This window comes from Rattus norvegicus, chromosome 18 (genome assembly GCF_036323735.1).
Source record: "Rattus norvegicus strain BN/NHsdMcwi chromosome 18, GRCr8, whole genome shotgun sequence".
NCBI classification, from domain to species: Eukaryota; Metazoa; Chordata; class Mammalia; order Rodentia; family Muridae; genus Rattus; species Rattus norvegicus.
This window is the reverse complement of record NC_086036.1, coordinates 25878292-25892646: the sequence shown is the minus strand read 5'-3', so window position 1 is coordinate 25892646 and position 14355 is coordinate 25878292. Positions and strand designations below refer to the sequence as shown.

The window sequence follows — 14355 nt, the reverse complement described above, 5'->3', positions numbered from 1 at the left end:
AAGTTTGGAGGATGTAAAGTTACAAAAAGAGATGACTTGGATTGTTTAAAAACATCTCTATAATGAGAATATAGTGTTTTAAAAAGGATTCTGAGGTCTGGAGAGACAGCTCAGCCATTAGGAGGCCCTTTGCTTTTGTAGAGAACTGGAGCTTGTTCCCAGCATCCACACAGGGATGCTCACAGCATTGGGGAACTCTAGCTCCAGGGGATTCAACACTCTCTTCTCCTCTGACCAACACCCTCCTCATACATCCCAAACACATAGCAAGTAACTCTGTGTCTGGCATTTTGAAGTGCATGTTTCAGCCAGGGTGGAAGATGTCTTTGTAAACGGAAACACCTTTGCGGATGAGGAGTCGTGAACTGTTTCTTGCTGGTCCACAGATCTCTACAGAACTGCATTTACTCTGAATTCGGATGTTACCAGACTCATCTGTGTCAGGCTTATTGTGACAAAGTATGATTTCAAGCAAAGAAAAATATTTTATTAGAAATATTTCTGAAAGGAGATCAAGGGCTTGGTTTGAAAGCTTAAATTGGATTACTAAGCTGTGCACACACTGAAAAACTATTTTTTTCTGATAAAAATGACCATCATAGCTTGTGAATTTTTCAAGTTTTAAGAAACCGCCAACCGTTATCCAATGTGATTACCTCTTTTGAGCGCAGTAGCAGTGAGACTACCAAGCTCTCTGCTCTCCTCACTAAACTCCGAGGGGCAGCTCCATATGAGTGGTGCCCTGTGGAGATCTTAATTTTCATTCTTCATGGTTGATGGACGTGAACTTCTTGCCGTGTGCTTTCTGCCTCTTGCACATCTTCCTCCTCATCCAGTCCGTCAATACTTTACTTAAAAAGAAACAACCACACTGGCCCGTACAAAATGCATATTCTCACTCCGGGCCAAACTGTGTCTTTTAAAAATGTTCCCCATTGACTGTATTTAGAGATGGGATCAACAAGGAAACAATTAAGGTTAAATGAGATCGTAAGGGTGATCCCCCAACACTCAAGGATTTGTGTTCTTATAATAAACCCCAAAGTTGCTTGCTTCTATGAACACTCGTACAAGGAGAGCACACAGCAAGATGGAGGTTGCCTTCAGGTCAAGAAGCTCCTTATTAGAATTGGACCTTGCTGGCACGGTGAACGTGGACTTCCCGTTTCCAGAAAAATGTCTATCGTGTAAGGTACTTAATCTATAATCTATTATTGAGCAGACAATGATGATGAGCTTAATCATTTTATTGTGATTGAAATTGGAAAAACATTCAAATGAATAAAAGATATACATACACACAGTGTGTGTGTGTGTGTGTGTGTGTGTGTGTAAAACAATGCTACCGAGCAGTAAAATTGAATGAATTATTTATACAGCATAGACACGTCTTAGAATTGTACTGAGTGATGCAAAGCAAACTGAGAGAGAGAGAGAGAGAGAGAGAGAGAGAGAGAGAGAGAGAGAGACTGTGTGAACCATTATATACATTTGAGAAAGTGTAGATAATCTGTAGTGACAGAAAGCAGGTCAGTGGTGGCCTGGGAAGGAGGCATGGGGAGGTATGGGCGGGAATCCGAGCATGCTGGAGTAAACTAGAGATGACGCATGTATCATGAATCCGTCAGTTTGATTGTGGTGACAGTTGTATGGCTGTATATATGTCAAAATGTAAGTTGTATACTTTAAATATATGGAGCTTGGTGTGTCTGTCATAGTCAGCAATGCTGCCGAAAATGTGTGGAATTTCCTTATCAGTAGGAAGCTTCAGTTTTGTATTAAACAGGTTTTTAATGCTCTTAATCTCTAATCTCTGCTAAAGAGATGGAAAAGAAAGTGCCTCACTTGGTAAGGGCTGCTGTGTGTATGGAACGCCATGGCTTTGCCACAGAATTACCACCGATTCTGCCTTCCTCTCACTAGGAGAGCAGCAGACAAAAATACCGAACTGGAGGACCTTACAACAGTAGATGGCCAAGAACTCACAACTGAAAGACAAACGGTTACACTCAGGAGTTTCCCTTTTTCTTTTTCTTTTTCTTTTTCTTTTTTGGCTTTTTACAGGTTTAGATGGTTCTGCTACATATTGTGGTAAAGAAAGAAAACCATTAAGGTATAGTTCTTTCTAGTTCTTCCTCCTCCGCCTCTCCTCTCTGTCTCTCTGTCTCTGTCTTTGTCTCTCTGTCTGTCTCTGCCTCTCTCTCTCTCTCTCTCTCTCTCTCTCTCTCTCTCTCTCTCTCTCTCTCTCTCTCTCTCTCTCTCTCTCTCTCTCTCTCTCTCTCTCTCCTTTTTTCTTTTTGATTTTTCAAGACAGGTTTTCTCTGTGTAGCCCTGAGTATCCTGGAACTGTCTGGAACTCGCTCTGTAGACCAGGCTGGCCTCGAACTCAGAGTGCTGGGGTTAAAGGCATGCATCAGTCTCATTTGGCGATTACAGGAAAGCTGCATTGCAGAAAAGCCTCCACAGTGAGGTATTAAAACCCAGAGGTTTAAGTTGGAGTTTTACAGTAGAATTCAAAGTTGCATATAGAATTTGATTAAAACCTCAGAGCCTGCCTCAATATCAGAAACATTGGAAGATAAACTAGGGTTTTACTGGCAGTTGGGCGCATCCGATGTTTCCTGGAAGTTGGGAAAAGCTAAGTTTCATACAGAAGTCCTTCGTGGGAAGTCACTGTGTAGACAACTCTGCCAACTGTTGCAAAACTGTTTTTTTCTGTGTTGGGGACACGAAGTTTTTACTTAGGTTTTAAGCAAAAAAAATTTTTCTTTTGACTTTTGACTATGCAAGCTAACAAGTGGTAGAGGAGCAAATTCATAGTTGATGTTAAGTTCTTTCTCGTTCTATTCTTTCATACAGAACAAAGTTCTGCAAGGCACCCATCTGCTACGCCCGCTCCGCGGTGCGTCCTCCCTTTTGCGGTCCGTGACTGTGACTAGTACTAATTTGCCCCTGCTTCCAAGTAAGAGAACTCAGACTGCACCTGCTCCCAGGGCCAGCGGGGGTCCTGGGCCTTCCACGCTCGGCTTGAATTGCTCGTGCACGGACACGACGACCCGCCAGGGGTCACTGTAGCCTCAGAGCTATTGTGCCCACCAGTGCCTGGCCCCGGCTGGCCTCGCGGAGGGCGTGGGACTGGGACCGCAGAACACTGGGGTCGGAGCAGAACTGCGCCTTGCCTGCCTGAAGCCAACCTTCCGGTCTCCCAGGGAAACGAACGCGGTGACCTCGCGACGGCCGGGCTACTCGGCACAGCGCACGCGTTCTCGCCGGGACCTGCAGGCACCCAGCCAGACTGACCACCTCCGCCCCGCCCTCCGCCCCCGGCTGAGACCCCGCCCTGAAGGGGGGCGCTCGGGTCACCGTCCCGGGGCTATCCAGCTTCAGATCCGAGGCTTTTTGCCGACACCCCGGGCCGGGACCCGCTGTACCTGGGCTGCTCCCTCCAGGGCCCCGCCCTGCGCGCCACCAAGAACTTTCCCTGGAGCCTCGGAGGCCTGGCGCCCCGGGTTCTGCCGCGCCGCCCGCAGGTCCTCAGACACCCGGCTTTTCCAGGACGTTCGGGGAAGGAAGCTTGAACTTGGCCATCTCCGCGGGATGAGTTCGGGGACCTTCGGACAGAAGCTACAGGCCGCGACAAGCTGACCTCCCCCGGTTGGTTTCCTGGAGCCCTGGTCGGTCCCCGGGCAGTGAGAGTGGCGGAGGGAGTGGCGACCTTCGCCGGTAGCCCTGCGTCCCAGTCCTGGTCACCCTCGACACAAAAGAGAAGCTGAGCGCTCTGGACTCTGCCTTCCCTGTTAGGGGCTGCGGGGCGGGGTCGGCGCTGGAAGTGCGCGCCCGGCGAGGACTCGGGAGCTGCGGCTGGGGAATCGCTCCAGTGCTAGCGTTGGGCTGGCGCTGCGGAGTACCGAGGGGCATCAGAGTCCAGGGAAGGTCTGGAGGGCTCGTCCCGCCCTTTTCGTGTCTCGGGTCGGCGGACCTTAGCCAGGTGATTCTTGTTGTCCTCAGGTCGCCGCCCCATTCTTCAGAAGAGGAGCTGCTGCCGCAGGATGCGCGGGGACGCGCCACCCCTGGTTCCCAGTTCTGCGGACGCTTCTCGGGCGACTCCGGGCTCTTGACGCCCCGAGGCGCGCTCGCCCTCCCGCCTTCGCTGTCCGAGCCTCTCGGGGTGCCTTCGGCTCACCATAGAACCCCAGACCTTACCCTCACCCGGGGGGCCCCACCCAGACCCGCGCCTCTCGCCCTCTACACGGCGCGCACAATAAATTAATGCTTCGCGCTTGAGGGGAGGCGGCGGCGGGCGCCGCGGTCGCTGCTCTCGCCTGACTGGAGACGCTTTCAGCCGACATGGGCTGTTTCTGCGCCGTTCCGGAAGAATTTTACTGCGAAGTTTTGCTCCTGGACGAGTCCAAGCTCACCCTCACCACCCAGCACCAGGGCATCAAGGTAAGCACAGTCCGGGGTGCGGTGCGAGGTCTGCGACGTGGGGGTCCGCGGCTTTGTCTCAGGCTGTCACCGGTCCAGCTCTGCCACCGGTGGAAAAGCCAGGCAGCAGTCCCCGGCCTCAAACTGAGGAGGGGGTCAGTCGGGCTGAGCTAACTTGGAGTTGCTTAGAAAAGTAACTTTGGTGTCACGAAGGGTCCTACGCCCCAACTTCCAGCAGGAATTCGAGATTCAGGGACCGGGACAGACCCTGCTTCCCCCTCCCAGCCCGCACGGCTTCTTTAGAAGCTCTTAGGCCCCTCGCAGCTCCCAGACAGGCGCAGAATTGAATGAACAGGCTGCACCCCACTCGGGTGCTGGAGGCGTGCTTCTTGCTTTGTGGAAGCCTTCCTCCAACCCCCCTTTCCCTGATAGTGTTTTTCGGGGAAGCAAACCAATTCACTCCCTCGCTGAAACATTAATCAGGTCGTTGTGATTGTGCTTCTCGGATTGGGTAATGCTACGTTTGCCCCGAAACCAATTTTCCTTCCTGCAAGAGAGCTGGTTTTATCTCCATGTTTAAGCAAGCATCTCACAGTGCAAAACCATAATCGGTTTGCTCCTGTTTATAATAATTAAAACTGTATTGCTGCTCCTAACTCAGAGAACCCACAGAAAGCCTGCGAACTTGCACCGACCCCACTTCCTTAATTTTAATGAATTCATCTTTTTGTACCTGACAACCTGAGGATGCACCTGCGCGTTGGTTTCGCTTTTCTAGCAATGTAACTAACGAGTTTGTCTTTCCCTCTCAGTATTAAATCACCCAGGCATTTTAGTTAAGGCAGTCTTGAGTCTGCATGTGCCCTGGTCCCCAGCCATGGGGCTGGGGATGGAGTTAGAGTTCCGATGCCCTCTTCCCTCTCCTTGTCTTTCAGAAGTTAACCGCATCAGTTCTGGGCATTTCTTTGAGGGAGTCTGCCTTGATTACCTTTATGCCCATTAGAAAAACTGTTCCTGGCTAGAAGCCTTTTCGTGGATGTTGCCAGTTTGGACATACAGAGTTAGGATTTCATGGGTGTAATCTGCCTGCAGAAGAAAGGCCACCGTGACCAATTAAACACTTAACCCCTTGCTTTGGGAAGTCGTGAGTGCTGTTCCTCGGGAATTATAATAAGCAAAATTCAATCAAATTCTTACCTTTTGGTTTTCCCCAAGAGCAATAAGCCAACATTTGTAGGGACAGTGTTTGTTTTGTTTTTAAGTTTTCTTCCTGTGCTCCCCCCTCCCCCCTTACACTCTTAAGAAAGCAGGGGAAAACCAAACCCTTACGGTAGGATACAATGATGGAACATTTCGTGGTGTGTTATGTGAGCAACACAGGCCGAAATAAAATCAAAACAGCATCAAAAAGGGCCAGCTCTTGGTGATACATACACAGTCCCTGGATTGGGCGGGGAAACAATCAGAGAAGGTTAAGTCATGATCAGATGCTAAGACAGAGATCTTTCGGAAGTGCAAAGGAATGCATCTGGAATCTAGGGTCACCTGCTGCAAGACCTTCCGGTTTAATCATGAAAGCCATCGTCGCCCCCCCCCCGCCCCGTACACCCCCCCTCCCCGCGCCCCACCTCAGCCCTGTCAAGTGTAGATTCTGTCAGGAAAGCAGCTGAGACTTGGGATCAGATGGAGTGAGTTTGTTAAAGAAAGGTGAATCAGAAATCCTTATCCGTGCTTATTTTAATAACTCTGTCGCATTTACCTCGTTTTGCAAATGGGTTGAAAATCGGTGAGTGATTCAAAGGCAGAACGACTTCAAGATCCTGTCCTTCTGGCCCAGTGCCACGCAGCTAAGCAGTATTTAAAGCGGGCTCTGGTTGGAAGGAATCAGTTTCACCACAAGCTCGGCCTCTTTCAGTGTCACAGAAGCGCGCCATGCTGGTTTTGACATCCGTGTGTGTAACACAGATGTTGTCTGCTGGAGTTAACATTATCTGCGGCTACTACACCTTAAAGACATGTGCTTCAGGACACATCTGCCTGTGGTCTGTACTGGGTTAAGCATGTTCGTGTTTGCTGGTGGTATGAAGTCTGTAAAAGCATCTCCCGTGTAAATTTTACTTAAACACTGAACATGTGTGCTGTTCATAATTGACTTAGCCTTCTTAAGTTATGGCGTATAGATGCAGTTACTATATATGTGTGTGTTTGCTGTTTATTTATTTTATATGTATTGGTGTTTTGCCTGTGTGCATGTCTAAGAGGGTGTTGGATCCCCTGGAACCGTGAGCTGCCATGTTGGTGCTGAGACTTGAACTCAAGTCCTTTGGAGGAGCAACCAGTGCTCTTAACTGTTGAGCCACCTCTTTTGTCCCAATTAATGTATATTAATTAGATGAATTTAATGTCTTCTTAAGCTCACAGGTGAACAATGAGCTTTAAAACCGGTTGTCAATGGCCGCTATCACGGCGAGCACTGCACTGATTTACTTGATGATTGGACATCGCTAAGTACAATCAACGTTAATGAAAGGTTCCACTGTTTCTAAGGGAGAAGAGGCCTGTGCATCTCTGTTTAAAAGCAAAGAAGAAATACCTACATATTCCGACCTTAGAAACACAGAAATTGGATGAAAAGAGATTCAGGGTTTTGCGAGTAGTCAGGAAGAGAAAAGTCTTAGGCCAGAATTTTTCCGGCAGCATGCCTGAGATTTAAAGTTCGGAAAATTGACAGAAACGTAACTCTAGTTGAAGGCATCACACTGGGAACTGCATCTCTTGTTAGTACTGGGAGGAAAGGAAGAAGGACGCTGAAGAGGAGCTGAGAAACCAAGCACTGGGTTACTAATTGTGGGCAAAAACTGATCCTCAGCTTTACCTCACACCTCTTCTGTACGCGGCTTACAATCCTTTGAACACACACTCCGGACTTCCAGAACTTTATGGCTGTCTCTTGTTTGAAAGTCTTAACTTTTAACTTCATGTACTTGATGTAATTATTTTTTCTTCTTCTTGTATTTTTATACTAACCAAACTATTTTCAGAAATTAAGTAGAAATAAAAACGAAGTTAAGCAACACCAACTAGCTCATTTTCCTCCGAAATTAAAACAAAAACCATCAATTAAGATTATTTTTTAAAAGTCCAGGTAAAGATGCCTGTCCCTGGGGTCTGAGCTTGATCCTTGGAATCCAACTAAAGGTGAAGGAGAGGCCCAACCGTACAGAGATGACCTCTAACCTGAAAAGCACACCTCGCCCCGTTACCCACAGATGCACACCCATACAGCACCAGCAACAAGAACAAGAACAAGAACAAGAACAACAACAACAACAACAACAACAATGATAAGTCTTTTCAAAAGTATTTTGGGAGATTTCGTGATGCCCCTTTCCCCCCTATTCTCAAGTGAAGACCATCATGAGATCCGATGCACCCTTCTGCCTTCTGAGGGCACCAGCCACACACACAGTGCACGTTATATGCATGCAGTCACCCATACACATAAAAATATTAATGACACAAATAAGGGCCACTAATTTTGGATTAAAAGTATTTATATATTTTTAATTAATTAATTAATTAATTAATTAATTAATTAATTTTGAGCAGGTTCTCACATTGTATCCCAGGCTGACCTGGAGCTCGTGACAGTCCTCTGTCCTCTAAGCGGTGAGCTTATAGAACAGGCAGGAGCCACCACACGTGGGCTATGTCTTATTTTAATAGAAGGAATTTTTTCTGACCCCTATGTGGACATCTCTGGTGCCAGAGAGATGGCTCAATGGTTAAGTGCACTTGATGCTCTTGCAGAGGGCACAGTTCCATTCCCAGAACCCACATGGCAGCTTACAACCATCTGCAAGTCCAGTTCTGGGCGACGCCTTTTCTGACTGCTGCAGGCTCCCTGCGCATACACTCAGCAGCACACACGTGCACATAAAATAAGTGGTAAAAGAGAAACATCTTTGCATTTCTGTTAAGATAATGCATTGTGAGTAGAATATAGAAGACTGTAGCTCTCAAATGTAGACATGTGAGAGAAGCTTGGTAAAAACATTATTTTGTGTGTATCAGTTGAAAAGTAGTCTTTGGACTTGTTTAAGTACCAAATTACGAGTTGAAAAGTTAGCTATGAAGTAAATTTCCATAACTTAGTGAAGGTTTTTCATTGAAAAAAATAACCTGTGCTCTGGTTGAAAGCATTTCAGTACAAGGATGATAGTTATTCATTTTATATATTCCAAAATGTATCATTTAAATAGAAAATAATTTTCTGTTTAAAATTTAATTGGGAAAACTTTTTTCTTGTAGTCATTCTGGTGTTACTTAGAGATTTGCATTCTTCCTTTAGAGGTAAACTCACTTGATAGGCAGGAAGTCTTTTTCATGCAGTCCCTTGTTGGAGTCCAATCTGTGATGGAAAGACCTGGGTTTACATAAGCTGAAAGCTATCAGGTGTATGCTCAGCCGGCACAGAGCTTTTAGCTGTTTGTTCTGTACTGCTATCTCTTTAGACTGTTCAAGGAAAATTTCCTCTGTGCTTGGCCTCAGCTTTTGAGTAATATTTGTTCTGGGAAACTCTGGGTAGGCCCTTTGTGGTTCTCCGAGCAGGGAGAGGTAGAGCCCTTTTCCTTTTGTTCTTTAAAGCAAAACTTGAATGTGGTTCAAACTGTTCCTCTGGCTTGTTATTTGGGGAACAAAAGATTTTCAGAAGAAAAAGTCACAAGGTTTGATTGGTCCTTAGAATTGCTATGCAGATAAGAAAAAGATTAATACTTTTATTTTAGCAAGGTTTGGTCCTCCGAATGAACACCAAGGTACTCATTTTTCTAGGATGACTAAATTATTGAAACTGACATGGCAGTGAGATAGGGATTCCATTAACCTAAAGAGAAAATCTGTTTGTTTTATGTGTTTGATTATTGCCTGTGTGTATGTCTGTGTACTGGTGCCCAGAGAGGCCAGAAGAGGGTGTTTGATCCTTGGAACAGAAGTTACAGCTGGTTGTGAGCTGCCATGTGGTTGCTGGGAATTGAACCCAGGTCTTCTGGAAGAGCAGCCAGTGCTCTTAACCACCCATCTCCTCAGCCCCTCCATTAACTTTTTAAAAAAATTGGTTTTAAGATGCAACATATAATCTAGTTTTAAGATACAGTTCATTCACTCACTGTCAGGCCCTGTTACCTCCTACCCACCCCGAGGTTCCTGTGTGAATTCTGGCAATCAGTTTTGATTCTTTAATCAGAAACCATCTAGGGAACCAGACAAAAGTAGTTGGGTGAGGTTTTAAAGTATATATGTGTCATGAGGAACTCTAAGCCTCATTTCATGTGGACCAGTAAGACAAACTCAGAAGATTAGGGGGCAGGAAGTGAAAAGAAATAGTTTTCATAGATTTTATTAAACATATCAATATATATTGATATATTTTGATATTTAGCATGTAATTCACAAAACCCAGGGACCTTATAAACAAACAGCTTGAAGGAAGTGATCCTTTAAGTTCCATATAAGTGACATTTCTGTCAATGTAAACCGAATGCGGAGCGTTAGAAAGAAACTTGTCATCCCAGAAGCTCAGTTTTACCTACCACTGTTAACTTTGCTCCTCTGCCTTTCCCGACCTCTCCTTTTGTAGCGGCCCATCCCGTCTAGAAAGTCCACCGCACAGTCCCCTCATCTGAACCAGCCTTTGGGACTTGGATCAAGCGTTTCATCTGCTAAGAACTTCTCAGAGGAACCTGACTAGGCAGGACTAAGCAGCACCCATCCGTACCCCACATGTCTCTGTCTCAGTGCCCAGCACACTTCAAGCATTATTTCTGGGCTCATCTGTCTCTTTCTGCAGCTTGCGAGCCCATGCCTGTGAGTCGGGCAGCTCGGGCTCTGTGCTTCGCGTAATAGATGCTCATTAACTGTAATTTGAATGGAAGGGAGAATGGAATGCTTCAGTTGGAATGGGCTAGATTGAAAATCCTTACTATAGATAATGACATTCCTTTGGCATTTTATTTTTACTAGAAAAGACTGCAGAATAAAGTGAGTTCCACTGTGAAAAATCTGTTGCCAAGATACTGTAATTTTTGTATTGATAATGGGTAGGGAACGAGACGATTCGGTGGATTGAGTGCGTGAGGCACACTGAGGAGCTGATTGGCAGCTGTTGCAGAAAACATGAGTCACACCATTTTTTTTCCCCCGTGTAGAAGGGGTGGGGAGGAAGCGAGAGAGGCCAGCTAGCTACTTAATGTGGTCTGGGCTGGCTTCAAAGTGGCTGTATCTGAGGATTCCCTTGAATTTCTGATTCTCCTGCCTTTACCTCTCGGCTCTTAGGTCTTTCCTTTCTCTTTTAAATGTAACATTCTCCTTCCAACCTGAGTCTTCTAGAAGAAACACCGATTTCATGCATCCCTGAAAGAGTCTCCTGTTGCCTAGATTGAGAACAGTGCTGGGTAGCGTCCCAGTGTGGACGGGGATCCTGAGGGAGCTTGGCTTCAACGTTTTAACCTTGCTCATTTTACCCTGGAAGCAACATGAACCTGATTTGGCACTGTTCTCAGCCTTAATAAATACTGGATTTGTGGGGGGAGGAAGCAACTCCCCCCCCCCAAAAAAACCCCCTAAAAACCAAAACAGGTTGTCGGAGACTGCTTGGCAGAGGTTACCTCTGACATTTAGCCCCTGTAAAGCTGGTCTGTGTGGCTCCTGGCCATCCTGCCCTGGGTTGCAGTAACCGACATGGTGTTCTTTGCTGTACGTTTTGTTTGTAATGTCATATATTAAGACTAAATAGACACCTGTTATCACATGTCCTAGGCAAAGACAAGGTGTGTTAAGTTCAGGAACCAGTCAGTTTACTTTGTGACTCAAGAAGCTTGTAAACTATAATTTGGAGAGTCTGTTCCATTCTTAAAAAAAAAAAAAAAAAGATGGTCTCCTGTGCCCCCTGAGCTGTGTATGCATTTCCTGTTTGTTTTCTTTTTTAAGTGAAACAGCCATCCCTCCTGAATGCTGTCTATTGTTAAGACCTTTCTCTGTATCTAAACACTCTTGAAGAGATAGATCCCCAAGGGCTGAAATGGCTCCTCCAGAGGCTGCAGGCTTGAAAGGGCCTGGCTGCTTTTCTGTTTCCTGGCAGAGGAGATTGACACTCCGGAGGAAGTCTGAACAAGGAAGATGAGGAGGCTGGGAAAACTAGGGAGTGCTGGGTGGGAGTATCCAGGCCCATCCCTAGCCCTTTGGGACAATAGCACAATACAGAGAGGTCAGATGCTAAGGGAGGGGTCAGCCAGTTGAGACTGGAAGGGAGTGAAACCAAATTCTGCAGCGTTACAAAGGACACCTTCTGAGGCTGCCTGGAAGTCAGTGATGCGGGGTTCCAGGCTTTGTGTGAAGGGACCTGTCTGGAGTCCTGTGTTCAGCTGGGTTTGTGTAGTGGTGTATGCCTGTAATCCCAGCAGCCAGGAGGCAAGGGTGAGAATGTCGCTGCAGCTTAACAAGCCAGCCTAGTTAACAGAAGTGAGTTCCAGGATAACCAGGAGCTACACGATGAGATTTGTGTCACAAACTAAACCAGAAGAAACCAAACAACAGTCCAGATTTCCACACAGCCGGTAGCCTGCCTGAAGGCCGTGTTTGTGAGCTAAGCACAGAGATTGTGGTGTATCGAGATTCCTTCGTGCCTTGCCGTTCATTAAGAAGCAAGTTTGAGAAACTATCTTGGCCCTTTTGCTACATTAAATATCATTTCTCAAAACTGGTCTTCTTCTTGTCCCCACTGTTTCAAGCTTAACATGGGTTCACAGTTTGCACACAGACGGTCTCCCCTCCATCGGGGGTGCTGTGTAGATTGGGGGTGCTGTGTAGATTGGGGGTGCTGTGTAGATTGGGGGTGCTGTGTAGATTGGGGGTGCTGTGTAGATTGGGGGTGCTGTGTAGATTGGGGGTGCTGTGTAGATTGGGGGTGCTGTGTGAATGCCTCCACTCCTTCCTCTTTGTGCTCCCTGTGTTCATGTCCTGTCTGACACATACGGACACCTATTCTTCTTGAGCCAACTTCGGTTTCCTTCTCTGTATGTTGAGGAACATGTTAACCGTTACCTCATCGTGACCGTGGAAATCTGAGAGGAAGCTTGTAAGATCAAAGATACTCAGTAAGTGGTGATCCATGCGTGCCCCGAGTTATTCTTGAAACACATTTACTTCTCCCTGTCATGTTAATGCCTCCCACCTTACCGCCATCAGTGACGTGAGGTTTGAGGTGTCTCTAAGAGGTGTGGCTTGGAGCTGCACACCTCAGCAGCTGCTGAGAACTGAGAAGGGCTTGGCTGAAGGCAGCAGCAGTGCAGAATGGGAGATGAAATAACATCTGACAGGTATTTAGAAGGAGGAACTGTAAGGCCTACAAGAATGTGGACATGGAAAGATCGTGGCCCAAGGGGTAGAGAACATTGTTGGTAGCTGTTTGTAACCTTAGCTCGCCCTTTCATCCCTGACGCAGCTGACCTTCAGTGTGGCCATTGGCCCTGGGAGGAAGTTGGTCCCAGCCCTACCCAGTCTGGTAAGGGTGACTGCTCTAAAGCTGTACCTGTTGCCCCTGGAGCTGAAGGACAGACAGCACAGACTCGACGACTGACAGGCACCTGCAGGCTTGCTGGTACAAGTGTTTCTGGGAAAGTGCGTCTATTTCCTGTCTAGCACATTGCTTATATACACAACCCCTCCTTATCGCCAGAACCATTTGATTATTGACTACAGCCCATAGGACACAGTCCTATGTCAAGGTGGCAAAGAGGAAAAGACTGGACAGGTGACAGTGGTGTCTCTGATCTGCCCTGGGCCTTTGCTCTCTGTCTCTGGATGCCCTCAGCGAGAGCAGGCACACTTCCTCACTGAAGCAGGAGCTCTGTTATGGAGGACCTTATCAAGCTGAGGTACAGAAAGAGAAGAGGTCTGCATAGTGACAGAAGAGAAGTGGTGAGGGCATTCATACCCACTGGGCCGTGCACTGAGCAACCACAAAGGCAGTGCAGGTAGTGGGGAAGCTGGGCTTGAGGTAGGGTGACTGGTCGGTTGGTTGCCTGTTTCAGCATCCCTGGGGGTAGCTGAGATGGTGTGACAGATAGCTGGAATGGAGGCTGTCTTTTCTCAGATATGCAGGTCTGAGAAGCCATTGATAAGTGACTGTCTAGTCTCCACTGCTCTACCGAGTATTCCCTCCCCTCTGCCCTCCGTCCCCCCTTCTTTCTGTTCTCCCCGATACTTCCTCATTCTGGTCTTGCAATCCAGTTGAGCCAGACTGTTTCCAGGTTTGCGAATGCTCCACATTCCTGCTAGTCACTCTCCGCCTGGAAAACTCCAGCTCCCCTCTCCCTGATTGAGAGAAGTCTTGCAGTTCTGCTCAGGGGTCACCTTCCTGTGGGCTTCTCAGAGGAGAGCCTAGAGGCCTCTTTGGATGCTAATCAAGCTGATGCTTCATTGAGGATGCTTCTGCGCTCTCCTGCCCTCCTTAATGGAAGGAATGTGATGGGTGAGCCACCCTATCCTGACATAGGCGATCTGCCTCCAGTCTCCTTCCTGTGAGTCAGCTCTGCCAATATGGCCAAGTCACCTTCTCCGAGTGTTCACCCTTGTCTGTAACATTAGGGCAAGCTCTCCACCTTGTCCTGAGCTGTTGTTGTATGTGAATCTCTTAACGACAGGCCTCATGGGTGGTAGCTGCTGTCACCTGGCTGGAAAGCCTTGAGGGAGGGGAAGCCTTTTTTATGGGATTCCCCAGTCGGCTACTGTGCAGTGGCAGGGGTTGTTGGGTTTGTGTTGATGGGATGAACTGATCCGAACAGTAAAATGTACCTCTTCATAGACATGAGCTGATGAGGTTGAAGAGGACGTCTCCCCTTCTGGCTGTTTTAGGTTTTCTGGGCATATGTG

At 47.2% G+C, this 14355-nt stretch overlaps 1 protein-coding gene across 3 annotated transcripts in view; it reads left to right on the top strand.

Annotated features, from left to right (window-relative positions):
- Positions 1-1648: 1648 nt before the first annotated feature.
- Epb41l4a (erythrocyte membrane protein band 4.1 like 4A) overlaps positions 1649-14355 on the top strand; it is a 210830-nt gene continuing 198123 nt past the window's right edge. For 2 of the 3 annotated variants that reach the window (XM_063277376.1, XM_006254584.5), the window contains exons 1-2: positions 1649-3654; positions 4009-4446. In XM_063277376.1, the coding sequence (XP_063133446.1) occupies positions 4348-4446 (99 nt within the window). In that variant the 5' untranslated portion in view covers positions 1649-3654; positions 4009-4347. Of the gene's footprint in view, positions 4447-14355 lie in introns of all 3 variants that reach the window. The other variant, XM_006254583.5, reaches the window with a different exon arrangement.